Below are 23,157 nucleotides of genomic sequence, written 5' to 3' on the forward strand. Positions count from 1 at the left end.
TACTCACGGAGTAAAAGACAGCCTTTATACTCACCGAGCAAAAGACAGCCCTTGTACTCACCGAGTAAAACCCAGTCCTTATACTCAATTGAGTAAATTTAGCCCTTATGCTCACCAGGGAAAACAGAGACTTTGTACTCACCGGGTCAAACACAGCCCTTATACTCACCGAGTAAAACACAGCCCTTATACTCACCAAGTAAAACACAGCCCTCATACTCACCAAGTAACACACAGCCCTCATACTCACCAAGTAACACACAGCCCTCATACTCACCAAGTAACACACAGCCCTCATACTCACCAAGTAACACACAGCCCTCATACTCACCAAGTAAAACACAGCCCTCATACTCACCAAGTAACACACAGCCCTCATACTCACCAAGTAACACACAGCCCTCATACTCACCAAGTAACACACAGCCCTCATACTCACCAAGTAACACACAGCCCTCATACTCACCAAGTAACACACAGCCCTCATACTCACCAAGTAACACACAGCCCTCATACTCACCAAGTAACACACAGCCCTCATACTCACCAAGTAACACACAGCCCTCATACTCACCAAGTAACACACAGCCCTCATACTCACCAAGTAACACACAGCCCTCATACTCACCAAGTAACACACAGCCCTCATACTCACCAAGTAACACACAGCCCTCGGACTCACCAAGTAAAACATAGCCCTCGTACTCACCAAGTAAAACACAGCCCTCGTACTCACCAAGTAAAACACAGCCCTCATACTCACCAAGTAAAACACAGCCCTCATACTCACCAAGTAAAACACAGCCCTCATACTCACCGAGTAACACACAGCCCTCATACTCACCGAGTAACACAGAGCCCTCGGACTCACCGAGTAACACGCAGCCCTCGGACTCACCGAGTAAAACGCAGCCCTCGGACTCACCGAGTAAAACGCAGCCCTCGGACTCACCGAGTAAAACGCAGCCCTCGGACTCACCGAGTAAAACGCAGCCCTCGTACTCACCGAGTAAAACGCAGCCCTCGTACTCACCGAGTAAAACGCAGCCCTCGTACTCACCGAGAAAAACGCAGCCCTCGTACTCACCGAGAAAAACGCAGCCCTCGTACTCACCGAGAAAAACACAGCCCTCGTACTCACCGAGAAAAACACAGCCCTCGTACTCACCGAGAAAAACACAGCCCTCGTACTCACCGAGAAAAACACAGCCCTCGTACTCACCGAGTAAAACACAGCCCTCGTACTCACCGAGTAAAACACAGCCCTCGTACTCACCGAGTACAACACAGCCCTCGTACTCACCGAGTAAAACACAGCCCTCGTACTCACCGAGTAAGACACAGCCCTCGTACTCACCGAGTAAGACACAGCCCTCGTACTCACCGAGTAAAACACAGCCCTCGTACTCACCGAGTAAAACACAGCCCTCGTACTCACCGAGTAAAATACATCCCTTGTACTGACCGAGTAAAACACATCCCTTGTACTCACCGAGTAAAACACAGCCCTTGTACTCACCGAGTAAAACACAGCCCTTGTACACACCGAGTAAAACACAGCCCTTGTACTCAGCGTGTAAAACTGAGTCCTTACACTGAATTAAGTAAAACACAGCCCTTATACTCACAAGGTTTTACTCACCACGTAAACCATTGCCGTTACACTCACATGGTTATTCTCAAAGGGTAAAACATAGTCGGTGAATATAAGGGCTAAAACAAAGCCTTTGTACTCACCCAGTAAAAGACAGTCTTTATACTCACCCAGTAAAAGACAGTCTTTATACTCACCCAGTAAAAGACAGTCTTTATACTCACCCAGTAAAAGACAGTCTTTATACTCACCCAGTAAAAGACAGTCTTTATACTCACCCAGTAAAAGACAGTCTTTATACTCACCCAGCAAAACGCAGCCCTCGCACCCACCCAGCGAAACGCAGCCCTCGCACCCACCCAGCGAAACGCAGCCCTGGCACCCACCCAGCGAAACGCAGCCCTGGCACCCACCCAGCGAAACGCAGCCCTGGCACCCACCCAGCGAAACGCAGCCCTGGCACCCACCCAGCGAAACGCAGCCCTGGCACCCACCCAGCGAAACGCAGCCCTGGCACCCACCCAGCGAAACGCAGCCCTGGCACCCACCCAGCGAAACGCAGCCCTGGCACCCACCCAGCGAAACGCAGCCCTGGCACCCACCCAGCGAAACGCAGCCCTGGCACCCACCCAGCGAAACGCAGCCCTGGCACCCACCCAGCGAAACGCAGCCCTGGCACCCACCAGCGAAACGCAGCCCTGGCACCCACCAGCGAAACGCAGCCCTGGCACCCACCCAGCGAAACGCAGCCCTGGCACCCACCCAGCGAAACGCAGCCCTGGCACCCACCCAGCGAAACGCAGCCCTGGCACCCACCCAGCGAAACGCAGCCCTGGCACCCACCCAGCGAAACGCAGCCCTGGCACCCACCCAGCGAAACGCAGCCCTGGCACCCACCCAGCGAAAACGCAGCCCTGGCACCCACCCCAGCGAAACGCAGCCCTGGCACCCACCCAGCGAAACGCAGCCCTGGCACCCACCCACGAAACGCAGCCCTGGCACCCACCCAGCAAAACGCAGCCCTGCACCCACCCAGCAAAACGCAGCCCTGGCACCCACCCCAGCAAAACGCAGCCCTGGCACCACCCAGCAAAACGCAGCCCTGGCACCCACCCAGCAAAACGCAGCCCTGGCACCGCACGGGTGGCCCAGCAAAACGCAGCCCTGGCACCCACCCAGCAAAACGCAGCCCTGGCACCCCACACCAGCAAAACGCAGCCCTGGCACCCACCCAGCAAAACGCAGCCCTGGCACCCACCCAGCAAAACGCAGCCCTGGCACCCACCCAGCAAAACGCAGCCCTGGCACCCACCCAGCAAAACGCAGCCCTGGCACCCACCCAGCAAAACGCAGCCCTGGCACCCACCCAGCAAAACGCAGCCCTGGCACCCACCCAGCAAAACGCAGCCCTGGCACCCACCCAGCAAAACGCAAGCCCTGGCACCCACCCAGCAAAACGCAGCCCTGGCACCCACCCAGCAAAAACGCAGCCCTGGCCACCCACCCAGCAAAACGCAGCCCTGCACCCACCCAGCAAAACGCAGCCCTGGCACCCACCCAGCAAAACGCAGCCCTGGCACCCACCCAGCAAAACGCAGCCCTGGCACCCACCCAGCAAAACGCAGCCCTGGCACCCACCCAGCAAAACGCAGCCCTGGCACCCACCCAGCAAAACGCAGCCCTGGCACCCACCCAGCAAAACGCAGCCCTGGCACCCACCCAGCAAAACGCAGCCCTGGCACCCACCCAGCAAAACGCAGCCCTGGCACCCACCCAGCAAAACGCAGCCCTGGCACCCACCCAGCAAAACGCAGCCCTGGCACCCACCCAGCAAAACGCAGCCCTGGCACCCACCCAGCAAAACGCAGCCCTGGCACCCACCCAGCAAAACGCAGCCCTGGCACCCACCCAGCAAAACGCAGCCCTGGCACCCACCCAGCAAAACGCAGCCCTGGCACCCACCCAGCAAAACGCAGCCCTGGCACCCACCCAGCAAAACGCAGCCCTGGCACCCACCCAGCAAAACGCAGCCCTGGCACCCACCCAGCAAAACGCAGCCCTGGCACCCACCCAGCAAAACGCAGCCCTGGCACCCACCCAGCAAAACGCAGCCCTGGCACCCACCCAGCAAAACGCAGCCCTGGCACCCACCCAGCAAAACGCAGCCCTGGCACCCACCCAGCAAAACGCAGCCCTGGCACCCACCCAGCAAAACGCAGCCCTGGCACCCACCCAGCAAAACGCAGCCCTGGCACCCACCCAGCAAAACGCAGCCCTGGCACCCACCCAGCAAAACGCAGCCCTGGCACCCACCCAGCAAAACGCAGCCCTGGCACCCACCCAGCAAAACGCAGCCCTGGCACCCACCCAGCAAAACGCAGCCCTGGCACCCACCCAGCAAAACGCAGCCCTGGCACCCACCCAGCAAAACGCAGCCCTGGCACCCACCCAGCAAAACGCAGCCCTGGCACCCACCCAGCAAAACGCAGCCCTGGCACCCACCCAGCAAAACGCAGCCCTGGCACCCACCCAGCAAAACGCAGCCCTGGCACCCACCCAGCAAAACGCAGCCCCTGGCACCCACCCAGCAAAACGCAGCCCTGGCACCCACCCAGCAAAACGCAGCCCTCGCACCCACCCAGCAAAACGCAGCCCTCGCACCCACCCAGCAAAACGCAGCCCTGGCACCCACCCAGCAAAACGCAGCCCTCGCACCCACCCAGCAAAACGCAGCCCTGGCACCCACCCAGCAAAACGCAGCCCTGGCACCCACCCAGCAAAACGCAGCCCTGGCACCCACCCAGCAAAACGCAGCCCTGGCACCCACCCAGCAAAACGCAGCCCTGGCACCCACCCAGCAAAACGCAGCCCTGGCACCCACCCAGCAAAACGCAGCCCTGGCACCCACCCAGCAAAACGCAGCCCTGGCACCCACCCAGCAAAACGCAGCCCTCGCACCCACCCAGCAAAACGCAGCCCTCGCACCCACCCAGCAAAACGCAGCCCTCGCACCCACCCAGCAAAACGCAGCCCTCGCACCCACCCAGCAAAACGCAGCCCTCGCACCCACCCAGCAAAACGCAGCCCTCGCACCCACCCAGCAAAACGCAGCCCTCGCACCCACCCAGCAAAACGCAGCCCTCGCACCCACCCAGCAAAACGCAGCCCTCGCACCCACCCAGCAAAACGCAGCCCTCGCACCCACCCAGCAAAACGCAGCCCTCGCACCCACCCAGCAAAACGCAGCCCTCGCACCCACCCAGCAAAACGCAGCCCTCGCACCCACCCAGCAAAACGCAGCCCTCGCACCCACCCAGCAAAACGCAGCCCTCGCACCCACCCAGCAAAACGCAGCCCTCGCACCCACCCAGCAAAACGCAGCCCTCGCACCCACCCAGCAAAACGCAGCCCTCGCACCCACCCAGCAAAACGCAGCCCTCGCACCCACCCAGCAAAACGCAGCCCTCGCACCCACCCAGCAAAACGCAGCCCTCGCACCCACCCAGCAAAACGCAGCCCTCGCACCCACCCAGCAAAACGCAGCCCTCGCACCCACCCAGCAAAACGCAGCCCTCGCACCCACCCAGCAAAACGCAGCCCTCGCACCCACCCAGCAAAACGCAGCCCTCGCACCCACCCAGCAAAACGCAGCCCTCGCACCCACCCAGCAAAACGCAGCCCTCGCACCCACCCAGCAAAACGCAGCCCTCGCACCCACCCAGCAAAACGCAGCCCTCGCACCCACCCAGCAAAACGCAGCCCTCGCACCCACCCAGCAAAACGCAGCCCTCGCACCCACCCAGCAAAACGCAGCCCTCGCACCCACCCAGCAAAACGCAGCCCTCGCACCCACCCAGCAAAACGCAGCCCTCGCACCCACCCAGCAAAACGCAGCCCTCGCACCCACCCAGCAAAACGCAGCCCTCGCACCCACCCAGCAAAACGCAGCCCTCGCACCCACCCAGCAAAACGCAGCCCTCGCACCCACCCAGCAAAACGCAGCCCTCGCACCCACCCAGCAAAACGCAGCCCTCGCACCCACCCAGCAAAACGCAGCCCTCGCACCCACCCAGCAAAACGCAGCCCTCGCACCCACCCAGCAAAACGCAGCCCTCGCACCCACCCAGCAAAACGCAGCCCTCGCACCCACCCAGCAAAACGCAGCCCTCGCACCCACCCAGCAAAACGCAGCCCTCGCACCCACCCAGCAAAACGCAGCCCTCGCACCCACCCAGCAAAACGCAGCCCTCGCACCCACCCAGCAAAACGCAGCCCTCGCACCCACCCAGCAAAACGCAGCCCTCGCACCCACCCAGCAAAACGCAGCCCTCGCACCCACCCAGCAAAACGCAGCCCTCGCACCCACCCAGCAAAACGCAGCCCTCGCACCCACCCAGCAAAACGCAGCCCTCGCACCCACCCAGCAAAACGCAGCCCTCGCACCCACCCAGCAAAACGCAGCCCTCGCACCCACCCAGCAAAACGCAGCCCTCGCACCCACCCAGCAAAACGCAGCCCTCGCACCCACCCAGCAAAACGCAGCCCTCGCACCCACCCAGCAAAACGCAGCCCTCGCACCCACCCAGCAAAACGCAGCCCTCGCACCCACCCAGCAAAACGCAGCCCTCGCACCCACCCAGCAAAACGCAGCCCTCGCACCCACCCAGCAAAACGCAGCCCTCGCACCCACCCAGCAAAACGCAGCCCTCGCACCCACCCAGCAAAACGCAGCCCTCGCACCCACCCAGCAAAACGCAGCCCTCGCACCCACCCAGCAAAACGCAGCCCTCGCACCCACCCAGCAAAACGCAGCCCTCGCACCCACCCAGCAAAACGCAGCCCTCGCACCCACCCAGCAAAACGCAGCCCTCGCACCCACCCAGCAAAACGCAGCCCTCGCACCCACCCAGCAAAACGCAGCCCTCGCACCCACCCAGCAAAACGCAGCCCTCGCACCCACCCAGCAAAACGCAGCCCTCGCACCCACCCAGCAAAACGCAGCCCTCGCACCCACCCAGCAAAACGCAGCCCTCGCACCCACCCAGCAAAACGCAGCCCTCGCACCCACCCAGCAAAACGCAGCCCTCGCACCCACCCAGCAAAACGCAGCCCTCGCACCCACCCAGCAAAACGCAGCCCTCGCACCCACCCAGCAAAACGCAGCCCTCGCACCCACCCAGCAAAACGCAGCCCTCGCACCCACCCAGCAAAACGCAGCCCTCGCACCCACCCAGCAAAACGCAGCCCTCGCACCCACCCAGCAAAACGCAGCCCTCGCACCCACCCAGCAAAACGCAGCCCTCGCACCCACCCAGCAAAACGCAGCCCTCGCACCCACCCAGCAAAACGCAGCCCTCGCACCCACCCAGCAAAACGCAGCCCTCGCACCCACCCAGCAAAACGCAGCCCTCGCACCCACCCAGCAAAACGCAGCCCTCGCACCCACCCAGCAAAACGCAGCCCTCGCACCCACCCAGCAAAACGCAGCCCTCGCACCCACCCAGCAAAACGCAGCCCTCGCACCCACCCAGCAAAACGCAGCCCTCGGCACCCACCCAGCAAAACGCAGCCCTCGGCACCCACCCAGCAAAACGCAGCCCTGGCACCCACCCAGCAAAACGCAGCCCTCGCACCCACCCAGCAAAACGCAGCCCTCGCACCCACCCAGCAAAACGCAGCCCTCGCACCCACCCAGCAAAACGCAGCCCTCGCACCCACCCAGCAAAACGCAGCCCTCGCACCCACCCAGCAAAACGCAGCCCTCGCACCCACCCAGCAAAACGCAGCCCTCGCACCCACCCAGCAAAACGCAGCCCTCGCACCCACCCAGCAAAACGCAGCCCTCGCACCCACCCAGCAAAACGCAGCCCTCGCACCCACCCAGCAAAACGCAGCCCTCGCACCCACCCAGCAAAACGCAGCCCTCGCACCCACCCAGCAAAACGCAGCCCTCGCACCCACCCAGCAAAACGCAGCCCTCGGCACCCACCCAGCAAAACGCAGCCCTCGCACCCACCCAGCAAAACGCAGCCCCTCGCACCCACCCAGCAAAACGCAGCCCTCGGCACCCACCCAGCAAAACGCAGCCCTCGCACCCACCCAGCAAAACGCAGCCCTCGCACCCACCCAGCAAAACGCAGCCCTCGCACCCACCCAGCAAAACGCAGCCCTCGCACCCACCCAGCAAAACGCAGCCCTCGCACCCACCCAGCAAAACGCAGCCCTCGCACCCACCCAGCAAAACGCAGCCCTCGCACCCACCCAGCAAAACGCAGCCCTCGCACCCACCCAGCAAAACGCAGCCCTCGCACCCACCCAGCAAAACGCAGCCCTCGCACCCACCCAGCAAAACGCAGCCCTCGCACCCACCCAGCAAAACGCAGCCCTCGCACCCACCCAGCAAAACGCAGCCCTCGCACCCACCCAGCAAAACGCAGCCCTCGCACCCACCCAGCAAAACGCAGCCCTCGCACCCACCCAGCAAAACGCAGCCCTCGCACCCACCCAGCAAAACGCAGCCCTCGCACCCACCCAGCAAAACGCAGCCCTCGCACCCACCCAGCAAAACGCAGCCCTCGCACCCACCCAGCAAAACGCAGCCCTCGCACCCACCCAGCAAAACGCAGCCCTCGCACCCACCCAGCAAAACGCAGCCCTCGCACCCACCCAGCAAAACGCAGCCCTCGCACCCACCCAGCAAAACGCAGCCCTCGCACCCACCCAGCAAAACGCAGCCCTCGCACCCACCCAGCAAAACGCAGCCCTCGCACCCCACCCAGCAAAACGCAGCCCTCGCACCCACCCAGCAAAACGCAGCCCTCGCACCCACCCAGCAAAACGCAGCCCTCGCACCCACCCAGCAAAACGCAGCCCTCGCACCCACCCAGCAAAACGCAGCCCTCGCACCCACCCAGCAAAACGCAGCCCTCGCACCCACCCAGCAAAACGCAGCCCTCGCACCCACCCAGCAAAACGCAGCCCTCGCACCCACCCAGCAAAACGCAGCCCTCGCACCCACCCAGCAAAACGCAGCCCTCGCACCCACCCAGCAAAACGCAGCCCTCGCACCCACCCAGCAAAACGCAGCCCTCGCACCCACCCAGCAAAACGCAGCCCTCGCACCCACCCAGCAAAACGCAGCCCTCGCACCCACCCAGCAAAACGCAGCCCTGGCACCCACCCAGCAAAACGCAGCCCTGGCACCCACCCAGCAAAACGCAGCCCTCGCACCCACCCAGCAAAACGCAGCCCTGGCACCCACCCAGCAAAACGCAGCCCTGGCACCCACCCAGCAAAACGCAGCCCTGGCACCCACCCAGCAAAACGCAGCCCTGGCACCCACCCAGCAAAACGCAGCCCTGCACCCACCCAGCAAAACGCAGCCCTGGCACCCACCCAGCAAAACGCAGCCCTGGCACCCACCCAGCAAAACGCAGCCCTGGCACCCACCCAGCAAAACCAGCCCTGGCACCCACCCAGCAAAACGCAGCCCTGGCACCCACCCAGCAAAACGCAGCCCTGGCACCCACCCAGCAAAACGCAGCCCTGGCACCCACCCAGCAAAACGCAGCCCTGGCACCCACCCAGCAAAACGCAGCCCTGGCACCCACCCAGCAAAACGCAGCCCTGCGCACCCACCCAGCAAAACGCAGCCCTCGGCACCCACCCAGCAAAACGCAGCCCTCGCACCCACCCAGCAAAACGCAGCCCTCGCACCCACCCAGCAAAACGCAGCCCTCGCACCCACCCAGCAAAACGCAGCCCTCGCACCCACCCAGCAAAACGCAGCCCTCGCACCCACCCAGCAAAACGCAGCCCTCGCACCCACCCAGCAAAACGCAGCCCTCGCACCCACCCAGCAAAACGCAGCCCTCGCACCCACCCAGCAAAACGCAGCCCTCGCACCCACCCAGCAAAACGCAGCCCTCGCACCCACCCAGCAAAACGCAGCCCTCGCACCCACCCAGCAAAACGCAGCCCTCGCACCCACCCAGCAAAACGCAGCCCTCGCACCCACCCAGCAAAACGCAGCCCTCGCACCCACCCAGCAAAACGCAGCCCTCGCACCCACCCAGCAAAACGCAGCCCTCGCACCCACCCAGCAAAACGCAGCCCTCGCACCCACCCAGCAAAACGCAGCCCTCGCACCCACCCAGCAAAACGCAGCCCTCGCACCCACCCAGCAAAACGCAGCCCTCGCACCCACCCAGCAAAACGCAGCCCTCGCACCCACCCAGCAAAACGCAGCCCTCGCACCCACCCAGCAAAACGCAGCCCTCGCACCCACCCAGCAAAACGCAGCCCTCGCACCCACCCAGCAAAACGCAGCCCTCGCACCCACCCAGCAAAACGCAGCCCTCGCACCCACCCAGCAAAACGCAGCCCTCGCACCCACCCAGCAAAACGCAGCCCTCGCACCCACCCAGCAAAACGCAGCCCTCGCACCCACCCAGCAAAACGCAGCCCTCGCACCCACCCAGCAAAACGCAGCCCTCGCACCCACCCAGCAAAACGCAGCCCTCGCACCCACCCAGCAAAACGCAGCCCTCGCACCCACCCAGCAAAACGCAGCCCTCGCACCCACCCAGCAAAACGCAGCCCTCGCACCCACCCAGCAAAACGCAGCCCTCGCACCCACCCAGCAAAAACGCAGCCCTCGCACCCACCCAGCAAAACGCAGCCCTCGCACCCACCCAGCAAAACGCAGCCCTCGCACCCACCCAGCAAAACGCAGCCCTCGCACCCACCCAGCAAAACGCAGCCCTCGCACCCACCCAGCAAAACGCAGCCCTCGCACCCACCCAGCAAAACGCAGCCCTCGCACCCACCCAGCAAAACGCAGCCCTCGCACCCACCCAGCAAAACGCAGCCCTCGCACCCACCCAGCAAAACGCAGCCCTCGCACCCACCCAGCAAAACGCAGCCCTCGCACCCACCCAGCAAAACGCAGCCCTCGCACCCACCCAGCAAAACGCAGCCCTCGCACCCACCCAGCAAAACGCAGCCCTCGCACCCACCCAGCAAAACGCAGCCCTCGCACCCACCCAGCAAAACGCAGCCCTCGCACCCACCCAGCAAAACGCAGCCCTCGCACCCACCCAGCAAAACGCAGCCCTCGCACCCACCCAGCAAAACGCAGCCCTCGCACCCACCCAGCAAAACGCAGCCCTCGCACCCACCCAGCAAAACGCAGCCCTCGCACCCACCCAGCAAAACGCAGCCCTCGCACCCACCCAGCAAAACGCAGCCCTCGCACCCACCCAGCAAACGCAGCCCTCGCACCCACCCAGCAAAACGCAGCCCTCGCACCCACCCAGCAAAACGCAGCCCTCGCACCCACCCAGCAAAACGCAGCCCTCGCACCCACCCAGCAAAACGCAGCCCTCGCACCCACCCAGCAAAACGCAGCCCTCGCACCCACCCAGCAAAACGCAGCCCTCGCACCCACCCAGCAAAACGCAGCCCTCGCACCCACCCAGCAAAACGCAGCCCTCGCACCCACCCAGCAAAACGCAGCCCTCGCACCCACCCAGCAAAACGCAGCCCTCGCACCCACCCAGCAAAACGCAGCCCTCGCACCCACCCAGCAAAACGCAGCCCTCGCACCCACCCAGCAAAACGCAGCCCTCGCACCCACCCAGCAAAACGCAGCCCTCGCACCCACCCAGCAAAACGCAGCCCTCGCACCCACCCAGCAAAACGCAGCCCTCGCACCCACCCAGCAAAACGCAGCCCTCGCACCCACCCAGCAAAACGCAGCCCTCGCACCCACCCAGCAAAACGCAGCCCTCGCACCCACCCAGCAAAACGCAGCCCTCGCACCCACCCAGCAAAACGCAGCCCTCGCACCCACCCAGCAAAACGCAGCCCTCGCCCTCGCAAACGCAGCCTCGCACCCACCCAGCAAAACGCAGCCCTCGCACCCACCCAGCAAAACGCAGCCCTCGCACCCACCCAGCAAAACGCAGCCCTCGCACCCACCCAGCAAAACGCAGCCCTCGCACTCCACCAGTAAAACGCAGCCCTCGCACTCCACCAGTAAAACGCAGCCCTCGCACTCCACCAGTAAAACGCAGCCCTCGCACTCCACCAGTAAAACGCAGCCCTCGCACTCCACCAGTAAAACGCAGCCCTCGCACTCCACCAGTAAAACGCAGCCCTCGCACTCCACCAGTAAAACGCAGCCCTCGCACTCCACCAGTAAAACGCAGCCCTCGCACTCCACCAGTAAACCGCAGCCCTCGCACTCCACCAGTAAAACGCAGCCCTCGCACTCCACCAGTAAAACGCAGCCCTCGCACTCCACCAGTAAAACGCAGCCCTCGCACTCCACCAGTAAAACGCAGCCCTCGCACTCCACCAGTAAAACGCAGCCCTCGCACTCCACCAGTAAAACGCAGCCCTCGCACTCACCCAGTAAACGCAGCCCTTGCACTCACCCACTAAAACGCAGCCCTTGTACTCCACCAGTAAAACGCAGCCCTTGTACTCCACCAGTAAAACGCAGCCCTTGTACTCACCAGGTCAAACGCAGCCCTTGTACTCAACAGGTAAAACGCAGCCCTTGTACTCAACAGGTAAAACGCAGCCCTTGTACTCAACAGGTAAAACGCAGCCCTTGTACTCAACAGGTAAAACGCAGCCCTTGTACTCAACAGGTAAAACGCAGCCCTTGTACTCAACAGGTAAAACGCAGCCCTTGTACTCAACAGGTAAAACGCAGCCCTTGTACTCAACAGGTAAAACACAGCCCTTGTATTCAACAGGTAAAACACAGCCCTTGTACTCACCGACTAAAACACAGCCCTTATACTCACCGAGTAAAAGACAGCCTTTCTACTCACCGAGTAAAAGACAGCCTTTCTACTCACCGAGTAAAAGACAGCCTTTCTACTCACCGAGTAAAGCGCTGCCTTTATACTCACAGAGTAAAACACAGCCCTTATACTCACCGGGTAAAACACAACCCTTATATTCACCGGGTTATGCTCACCGGGTTATACTCACCGGGTGAAATTCAGCCCTTATACTCACAGAGTAAAACACAACCCTTATATTCACCAGGTTCCATTCACTGGGTAAAACTCAGCCCTTGTGCTCGCCGAGTAACACTCAGCCTTTATACTCACCGGGTAAAACACGGCCCTTAAACTCACCGGCTAAAACTCAGCTAAAACAAAGCCCTTGTACTCACCAGGAAAAACAAAGCCCTTATAATCACTGGGTAAAACACAGCCCTTGAACTCACCAGCTAAAACTCAGACTTTATACTCACCAAGTGAAACACAGCCCTTGTACTCAACGAGTAAAACACAGCCCTTGTACTCAACGAGTAAAACACAGCCCTTGTACTCAACGAGTAAAACACAGCCCTTGTACTCAACGAGTAAAACACAGCCCTTGTACTCAACGAGTAAAACACAGCCCTTGTACTCAACGAGTAAAACACAGCCCTTGTACTCAACGAGTAAAACACAGCCCTTGTACTCAACGAGTAAAACACAGCCCTTGTACTCAACGAGTAAAACACAGCCCTTGTACTCAACGAGTAAAACACAGCCCTTGTACTCAACGAGTAAAACACAGCCCTTGTACTCAACGAGTAAAACACAGCCCTTGTACTCAACGAGTAAAACACAGCCCTTGTACTCAACGAGTAAAACACAGCCCTTGTACTCAACGAGTAAAACACAGCCCTTGTACTCAACGAGTAAAACACAGCCCTTGTACTCAACGAGTAAAACACAGCCCTTGTACTCAACGAGTAAAACACAGCCCTTGTACTCAACGAGTAAAACACAGCCCTTGTACTCAACGAGTAAAACACAGCCCTTGTACTCAACGAGTAAAAAACAGCCCTTGTACTCACCGAGTAAAAAACAGCCCTTGTACTCACCAAGTAAAAAACAGCCCTTATACTCACCAAGTAAAAAACAGCCCTTATACTCACTGAGTAAAACACAGCCCTTATACTCACCAGGTTATAGTCACCAAGTGAAACTCAGCCCTTATACTCACAGAGTAAAACACAGCCATTATACTCATCGGGTAAAACTCAGCCTTTAAGCTCACTGAGTGAAACACAGCCCTTATACTCACCAGGTAAAACTCAGTCTTTATACTCACCGAGTAAAACACAGTCCTAATACTCACCGCGTAAAAAACAGCCCTTATACTCACTGAGTAAAACACAGCCCTTGTACTCATCGAGTAACACACAGTGCTTATACTCAAATAAGTAAAACATAGGCCTTATGCTCACCGAGTAAAACCCAGCACTTGTACTCACCAGGTAAAACACAGCCCTTATGCTCACCGGGTAAAACACAGCACCTATACCCACCAAGTAAAACACAACCTTTATACTCACCGGCTAAAACTCAACCCTTGTTCTCACCGAGTAAGACACAGCCCTTGTACTCACCGAGTAAGACACAGCCCTTGTACTCACCGAGTAAGACACAGCCCTTGTACTCACCGAGTAAGACACAGCCCTTGTACTCACCGAGTAAGACACAGCCCTTGTACTCACCGAGTAAGACACAGCCCTTGTACTCACCGAGTAAGACACAGCCCTTGTACTCACCGAGTAAGACACAGCCCTTGTACTCACCGAGTAAGACACAGCCCTTGTACTCACCGAGTAAGACACAGCCCTTGTACTCACCGAGTAAGACACAGCCCTTGTACTCACCGAGTAAGACACAGCCCTTGTACTCACCGAGTAAAACACAGCCCTTGTACTCACCGAGTAAAACACAGCCCTTGTACTCACCGAGTAAAACACAGCCCTTGTACTCACCGAGTAAAACACAGCCCTTGTACTCACCGAGTAAAACACAGCCCTTGTACTCACCGAGTAAAACACAGCCCTTGTACTCACCGAGTAAAACACAGCCCTTGTACTCACCGAGTAAAACACAGCCCTTGTACTCACCGAGTAAAACACAGCCCTTGTACTCACCGAGTAAAACACAGCCCTTGTACTCACCGAGTAAAACACAGCCCTTGTACTCACCGAGTAAAACACAGCCCTTGTACTCACCGAGTAAAACACAGCCCTTGTACTCACCGAGTAAAACACAGCCCTTGTACTCACCGAGTAAAACACAGCCCTTGTACTCACCGAGTAAAACACAGCCCTTGTACTCACCGAGTAAAACACAGCCCTTGTACTCACCGAGTAAAACACAGCCCTTGTACTCACCGAGTAAAACACAGCCCTTGTACTCACCGAGTAAAACACAGCCCTTGTACTCACCGAGTAAAACACAGCCCTTGTACTCACCGAGTAAAACACAGCCCTTGTACTCACCGAGTAAAACACAGCCCTTGTACTCACCGAGTAAAACACAGCCCTTGTACTCACCGAGTAAAACACAGCCCTTGTACTCACCGAGTAAAACACAGCCCTTGTACTCACCGAGTAAAACACAGCCCTTGTACTCACCGAGTAAAACACAGCCCTTGTACTCACCGAGTAAAACACAGCCCTTGTACTCACCGAGTAAAACACAGCCCTTGTACTCACCGAGTAAAACACAGCCCTTGTACTCACCGAGTAAAACACAGCCCTTGTACTCACCGAGTAAAACACAGCCCTTGTACTCACCGAGTAAAACACAGCCCTTGTACTCACCGAGTAAAACACAGCCCTTGTACTCACCGAGTAAAACACAGCCCTTGTACTCACCGAGTAAAACACAGCCCTTGTACTCACCGAGTAAAACACAGCCCTTGTACTCACCGAGTAAAACACAGCCCTTGTACTCACCGAGTAAAACACAGCCCTTGTACTCACCGAGTAAAACACAGCCCTTGTACTCACCGAGTAAAACACAGCCCTTGTACTCACCGAGTAAAACACAGCCCTTGTACTCACCGAGTAAAACACAGCCCTTGTACTCACCGAGTAAAACACAGCCCTTGTACTCACCGAGTAAAACACAGCCCTTGTACTCACCGAGTAAAACACAGCCCTTGTACTCACCGAGTAAAACACAGCCCTTGTACTCACCGAGTAAAACACAGCCCTTGTACTCACCGAGTAAAACACAGCCCTTGTACTCACCGAGTAAAACACAGCCCTTGTACTCACCGAGTAAAACACAGCCCTTGTACTCACCGAGTAAAACACAGCCCTTGTACTCACCGAGTAAAACACAGCCCTTGTACTCACCGAGTAAAACACAGCCCTTGTACTCACCGAGTAAAACACAGCCCTTGTACTCACCGAGTAAAACACAGCCCTTGTACTCACCGAGTAAAACACAGCCCTTGTACTCACCGAGTAAAACACAGCCCTTGTACTCACCGATTAAAACACAGCCCTTGTACTCACCGAGTAAAACACAGCCCTTGTACTCACCGAGTAAAACACAGCCCTTGTACTCACCGAGTAAAACACTGTCCTTGTACTCACCAAGTAAAACACTGTCCTTACACTGAATTGAGTAAAACACAGCCCTTATACTCACCAGGTTTTACTCACCAGGTTAAACACAGCCCTTATACTCACTGGGTTATACTCACCGGGTAAAACACAGCCTTTATACTCACCCAGTAAAACACAGCCCTTATACTCACCCAGTAAATCACAACCCTTATACTCACTGAGTAAAACACAGTCCTTATACTCACCAGGTAAAACTCAGCCCTTATACTCAACGGGTAAAACTCAGTCCTTATTCTCACCAGATAAAGCACAGCCCTTATACTTGCCGGGTAAAACTCAGTCCTTATACTCGCAGGGTAAGACACAGCCCTTGTATTCACTGGGTAAAACACAGCCCTTATACTCACCAGGTAAAACTCAGCCCTTATACTCACCAGGTAAAACTCAGCCCTTATACTCACCAGGTAAAACTCAGCCCTTATACTCACCAGGTAAAACTCAGCCCTTATACTCACCAGGTAAAACTCAGCCCTTATACTCACCAGGTAAAACTCAGCCCTTATACTCACCAGGTAAAACTCAGCCCTTATACTCACCAGGTAAAACTCAGCCCTTATACTCACCAGGTAAAACTCAGCCCTTATACTCACCAGGTAAAACTCAGTCCTTACACTCGACGAGTAAAACACAGCCCTTGTACTCACCAAGTAGAAAACAGCCCTTATACTCACCGAGTGAAACACAGACCTTGTACACACCAAGTAAAACACACTCCTTATACACAATTGAGTAAAACACAGCCCTTATACTCACCAGGTTATATTCACCAGGTAAAACATAGCACTTGTACTCACCGGGTTATACTCACCGAGTAAAACACAGTCCTTATACTCATTGAGTGAAATACAGCCCTTAAACTAACCAAGTAATACTCAACCCTTATACTCACCGGGTAAAACACAGCCCTTATACTCACCGAGTAAAACACAGCCCTTATACTCACCCAGTAAAACACAACCTTTATACTCACTGATTAAAACACAACCCTTATACTCACCGAGGAAAAGACAGCCCTTATGCTCACCGGCTAAAACTCAGCCCTTGTTCTCACCGGCTAAAACTCAGACCTTGTACTCACTGAGTAAAACACAGCCCTTGTACTCACTGAGTAAAACACTGTCCTCACACTGAATTGAGTAAAACACAGCCCTTATACTCACCAGGTTTTACTCACCAGGTAAAACACAGCCCTTATACTCACTGGGTCATACACAGTGGGTAAAACAAAGCCCTTATACTCACCAAGTAAAACATAGCCTTTATACTCACCGAGTAAAACACAGCCCTTATGCTCACCCAGTAAAACACAACCCTCATACTCACGAGGTAAAACTCAGCCATTATACTCGCCCCGTAAATCACAGCCCTTATACTCACTGAGTAAAACACGGCCCTTATGCTCACCCAGTAAAACACAGTCCTTATACTCACCGAGTAAAACACAGCCCTTATACTCACTGGGTAAAACACAGCCCTTAGACTCCCCAGATAAAACACAGCCCTCATGCTCGCCGGGTATAACACAGCCCTTATACTCACCAGGTAAAATACAGCCCTTTCACTCACTGGATAAAACTTAGTCCTTATTCTCACCGAGTAAAACACAGCCCTCATGCTCGCTGGTAAAACACAGCCCTTATACTCACCAGATAAAGCACAGCCCTTATACTCGCCGGGTAAAACTCAGTCCTTATACTCGCCGGGTAAGACACAGCCCTTGAAATCACTTGGTAAAACACGGCCCTTATACTCACCAGGTAAAACTCATCCCTTATACTCGACGGGTAAAACTCAGTCCTTACACTCGCCGGGTAAAACTCAGCCTTTATACTCACCGAGTAAAACACAGCCCTTATACTCAATGGGTAAAACACAACCCTTATACTCACTGTGTTATGCTCACGGGTGAAATTCAGCCCTTGTGCTCGCCGAGTAAAACTCAGCCCTTATTCTCACCAAGTAAAACACAGCCTTTATGTTCACTGAGTAAAACACAGCCCTCATGCTCGCCGGGTAAACACAGCCCTTATATTCACCGGGTAAAACACAGCCCTCATGCTCGCCGGGTAAAACACAGCCCTTATACTCACCGGGTAAAACACAGCTCTTATACTCGCCAAGTAAAACACAGCTCTTATACTCGCCAAGTAAAACACAGCCTTTATACCTCATCAGGTAAAACACAGCCCTTAACTCACTGGGTAAAACACAGCCTTTAAACTCACTGGGTAAAACACAGCCCTTATACTCACACGCCATCTACTGTCCTACTGCAGCATCCTTATCCACACAAAACGTACAGCAGCATGAGGAATACTTGCTTCCTTTTGCCAACAATGAACAGTAGTGGGCTGGTCAAATATATCTTGGGCTTCCTTTATATTTAAAATTTTATTTTATTCATCAAGGCAAGGGATGTTAACACTGGAACATTTCATTTCGACCACCATTGATGGGCATGGCGGTGGCAACAACAATAACAACTTGTATTTATATAGCACCGAGCTAAAGAAAAGATAGAAATAGATTATTTTTTACAACATCTTTCACAACCTCAGAATGTCCCAAAGCATTTTACAGCCAATGAAGAGCTTTTGAAATGTTGTGATGTAGAAAATGTGGCAGCCATTTTGACACAACAAGCTCCCACAAACAGCAATGTGATGATGACCAGACAATCTGTGTAGTATAAGGATCTGGCATAGAAAGGGTGAAGGTGAGACTGAGTACGGTACCATGCACACTGTGATGTAAATGGACACATGACCTGAGTCTAAGGAGCAGCCTTGGACAGAACAGAGATGTGTGTAGAGGCAAGCAAGAAGACAGCTCCTAACTTAGACCTCATACTGATAATATGTATGTAGTTACTAGTAGCTAATAAACACTTACTGTTACACTATACAAGACTCCAAATCTCTTCATGAGACCTACTGAACTACATACAATATCTTATAACAATCTGTTTTAGTGATTTTGGTTGTGGGATAAACATTGGCCAAGACATCAGGAAGAACACCCCCCTCATTTCTTCAAATTGTGCCCTGAGAGCGTTTATATCAACTTGAGAGGGCAGACAAAGCCTCGCTTTCACATCTCAATCAAAAGGCACACCTCTGAAAGAGTAGCTCTCCCTCATTTCTGCACTGAAGCGTCATCCTAGATTTTGAGGTTATGGCTGTGGAGTGGGACTTGAACCAAACTTACTGACTCAGAAGCGAGAGTTCCACTCAGCCATGGTGAGAGGGATATTAGATCAAAAACTTCATCAAGGTGGTTTTAATGATGGTCTTAAAGTTGGAGCATGAGATGGAGTTAGTGAGGGAATTCTAGAGCATGGGGACGTAAATGGCTGAAGACATCTGCCATTGATGGGCAGAGGAGTGAACGGAGGATGTAACATATTGTTGCCGCCTGCTGCTCAAGCTCTGAAACCCAGATCTTGAACTCCTCAGGCTGACGAGAAGTGCCCTCGAGTTCCCACATGGCACAGGATATGCATTTGAAATGACTGAGGTGTCCTACCTCTCTTTATTAAACCACTATCAGAAATAAAACATAAAGCTTAAAAATATTAACATTAAAAGCTTGAAATACACATTTTTTTAAACCAGCTTTAATTATTCTAGTTCCTTATCTTAGATCCTTACTTCTATACTAATCCTCAATCATAATCTTAGTTCCCTCGGGCTCAACTCCTGCTCCTCAGTTTTGAAATTGTATGTTCCCTTTTTCATCCTATTGTTTTGTGATATTTTCTGTTACTCTCTCCATGCCTGCGCTTTATTTGTGCTCCTTGATTCTCCAAAGACTCTCCCTTTCATTGGTCAATAGTTGTGTACTCTTTAAAAATTCATTTGTTCAGGGGAAGTGGGCATCGCTGGCCAGGCCAGCATTTATTGCCCATCCCAGATTGTTCTTGAGAAGGTGGTGGTAAGCTGCCTTCTTGAACCGCTGCAGTCCATAAGGTGTAGGTACACCCACAGTGTTGTCAGGGAGGGAGTTCCAGGATTTTGTCCCAGCAAAATTGAAGGAACGAGGCGATATAGTTCCAAGTCAGGGTGGTGTGCGGTTTGGAATGGATCTTACATGTGGTGGTGTTACCATATGTCTGTTGCCCTTGTCCTTTGAGGTGGTAGAGATCATGGGTGTGGGTTCAATATACTTTAATGAAGTGAGGACTTGGGGCAATTTGATTGATGTCCACAAAATAACGAAGGGACTAATTTGTCTTCACAAGTAATGTCAATGAGATTTGCTTGCAAGGCCCAATGTTTATAAGTTAAGCAACAGTAGTGGAAGGTTGCATGTTGGGTGGCTCTTCTTTTCCCAGAGAATGGAACAAGTAGAGGTATGGAACAAGTTGCCAGCTCAAATCATGGGTGCTGATTCATGGAATAGAATCATAATCATAGAATTATAAAATCATACAGTGCAGAAGGTCATTCAGTCACTTGCACCAACTCTTTGAAAGAGCTATCCAATTAGTCCCGCTTCCTTGCTCTTTCTCCATAGCTCTGTAGATTCACTGAGTATCTTCAAAAGCGAGTTGCATGGATTCCTAGCTGGAGCAGAGATTACCACATACAAAATGTGGCTGCCAAGTAACAGTAATAATGGTCAATATCATCTTCTCTACTAGTTTTGATCATCTTAGGAGAATCATGAGGGAATTTTCCATATTTTTCTCCTAATTGGTTTTTTGTTTCTCCCAGGAGATTGCACAGCATGTGATGGATAGAAAGTGCCTGAATAATGCTTCATAAGGCATCACCATTGTATGCTGGATGGAACAGCTGGACCTTCACTGCCTAACATTGTTGTATGTATGTTTCTTATTTACAAATGAGCTCAGAGAGGGCATGTGGGAAAAATCGGAGAAAAAATAGAAAAGTGAGTTCAGGGCTAGTCTTGGGGAAGTCTTGGGGAATGTTTGCCTTGATGAGCAAAGAGAGGAGAAGGATGCAGCAGATACAGCTGAATATATGGTTTCATTCTTAGAAACAAAGAAGCTCATTGGCACTTGTTAGATGTGAAAGTGGAGAAGGGAGGAGAGAAGATTTAAGGCAATGGCTGATAGTCAAGAAAAGAAGCTGGGGGTTCTTTTTATTCTCCAGGATTACCCTGAAATAATGAGCAATATTAGCAGAAGAGAATGAGGCCTGATACTGCTGCATGTGGTTCAGCGGATCAGAGGTTTGATGACTAAACCACTCATGTGACAGATATGCTTCAGTCTGTGTCCCTTGCACTAGAGAGGGTGGAGATGAGTACCATACCAGGTAGACCAACCAGAGTGAGAGAGTGTAAGAGTTTTAATTGGGACAACGACATCAAATGGAATGGCTAAGCAGATAGACACCTAAAGAATTGTTATGGCAAATAGAGGGCAAAAGCTACACAGATGGGAGTTGATAATGCAGTTGTAAACAAATCGCTGGAGCATTTACTTCAGGTGTAGATGCAGATGGAAATGGGTTTGCAAGAGGGTAGGAGTGGAAAGAGTTACAAAGAGAAGATCAGAGATGGTTTTGTGTGTGATGTAGACTATGGAACTAGAGGGACCCTATGTGATGGGAAACTTGATGGGGTCACTGTGAACTTGGATGTTTATGTGGAGAGAGAAGTTAAGGAGGGTGCTGAAAATAGCAAAGAGGTGGGAAGTTGAACAGAGATAGAGGTTGAAATCACCGTGGGTGGATGAGGAGTCGCTCAATGCATAGCTCAATAACAGAAATACCTTATATCATGGCAATATCCCATTATTCCAATGTGCCTGATGCATCAAACTTCAATATGCCCCTGGCATGCAACCCTGGATCATGAAATCTTGCAGTCCGCACCACACAGTTTTGGACATCTTCTTGTTATGGAAGGGGGCAGCAAGTTTCAGACTTGAAACTTGAAAGGCCCCTTTTACTAAATTGGCCACCATCAATAATTAATTTCTGTTTCTCGGCCATTACCAAAATTTGGAAATTCCGCAGGCATCTTCAGCACTTAGCTGAGTCTGCATATGTCAGTTTCCTCAGATCTATTATTAACATCAAGAAAATGGGAAAAGTGAGACTTCTCAACACAAACACACTTTTTAATTGGAGCTATGGTTATTTGTTTAAAACAAGTTGAGAAATTGTCCTCCCTGATGAAGGATAAGTGACAGTTCTGCATTTGGACTGTTCCTTGAGATAAAACAGGGGCATCCAGATTGCACTCTGGATTTTGTAGTCCCCCCGCCCTCGCCCTCGCCCTCGCCCTGAAAACAGCAGAACTGCGCAGGCTCAGGACTACAATTCCCATAGGGCATGGCGGCCGGGAAACTGCATAATTGTCAGCCTCACAGACCAATCAGCAGGCTGGTTTTGGGGTAGTGGCGCTCCGTTGCGCCAATGGGTAGTGGCCGGGGGCGGGATTGAGCCAATAGGTAGAGGCCGGGGGCGGGATTGAGCCAATGGGTAGAGGCTGGGGGGTGGGATTATCTGTTTGGTGTTGCGATTGCGGGTTTGAGGCCTTGGGTTTGTTTCGTTTTTGCCTGTCCGTGAGGAGTGAGGCCATGGCAGTCGGTACTGTGTTCATGGTGCTGTATCTGCTCGTGGTGTTGGCGTTGTCTGAATCCTCCAAGGTAAGAGCCGATGTCTAGGCCGCGGCTCTATCCCTATCCTGGTGCAGGGAGGGTTGAGGGGGAGAGTGCCCATTGTACAGACTCACCTGATGGTACCCAGAGTGTTTATATATCTGTGCAGTGGGGCTGTTAGCAAGGATCCTCTACTGCAACAGGCGCTGTGATTCTATTTATATGTAAAATTATATATTATTTCTGTTGTATAATAACATGTTTACACATGTATATTTTCTATCGCATCTTTGTGTGTACATGGTCTATACACACATCGCCCCAGTACTGTACCCTGGTAGAATTTGGGTGAACCGCCATCAATGGGAGAAATGCAACAAGCAAACATGAAAAACAACAAAACCTACCACTCTGGGCTTTTGTTTGGATCAAGATTCTATGCACCCACCCTTCAGATTTGCGAAGAACCTCGCTCCCCCCCCCCTTCAGGAATTATAACTGCCTTCAAGAAGGGAGATATATCGTGCTGTGGAA

The 23,157-nt window shown here is 54.5% G+C and overlaps 2 protein-coding genes across 3 annotated transcripts in view; both read left to right on the top strand.

The window, feature by feature from the left end:
* The first annotated feature begins 1,669 nt into the window (after positions 1 to 1,669).
* On the top strand, positions 1,670 to 20,815 carry LOC121282411 (extensin-like). Its single transcript, XM_041196128.1, has 5 exons — positions 1,670 to 1,686; positions 1,941 to 2,603; positions 11,580 to 12,144; positions 12,226 to 12,333; positions 20,765 to 20,815. The coding sequence occupies exons 1-5, from the start codon at positions 1,670 to 1,672 to the stop codon at positions 20,813 to 20,815; spliced, it is 1,404 nt and encodes a 467-aa protein (XP_041052062.1).
* A 1,700-nt stretch (positions 20,816 to 22,515) lies between these two features.
* Positions 22,516 to 23,157, top strand: part of tmem9 (transmembrane protein 9) — a 113,258-nt gene continuing 112,616 nt past the window's right edge. For both annotated transcript variants that reach the window (XM_041195392.1, XM_041195393.1), the window contains exon 1: positions 22,516 to 22,671. In XM_041195392.1, coding sequence (XP_041051326.1) covers positions 22,603 to 22,671 — 69 coding nt within the window. In that variant the 5' untranslated portion in view covers positions 22,516 to 22,602. The remainder of the gene's footprint in view (positions 22,672 to 23,157) is intronic.

The sequence above is a fragment of the Carcharodon carcharias genome, chromosome 9 (genome assembly GCF_017639515.1).
Source record: "Carcharodon carcharias isolate sCarCar2 chromosome 9, sCarCar2.pri, whole genome shotgun sequence".
Taxonomy (NCBI): Eukaryota; Metazoa; Chordata; class Chondrichthyes; order Lamniformes; family Lamnidae; genus Carcharodon; species Carcharodon carcharias.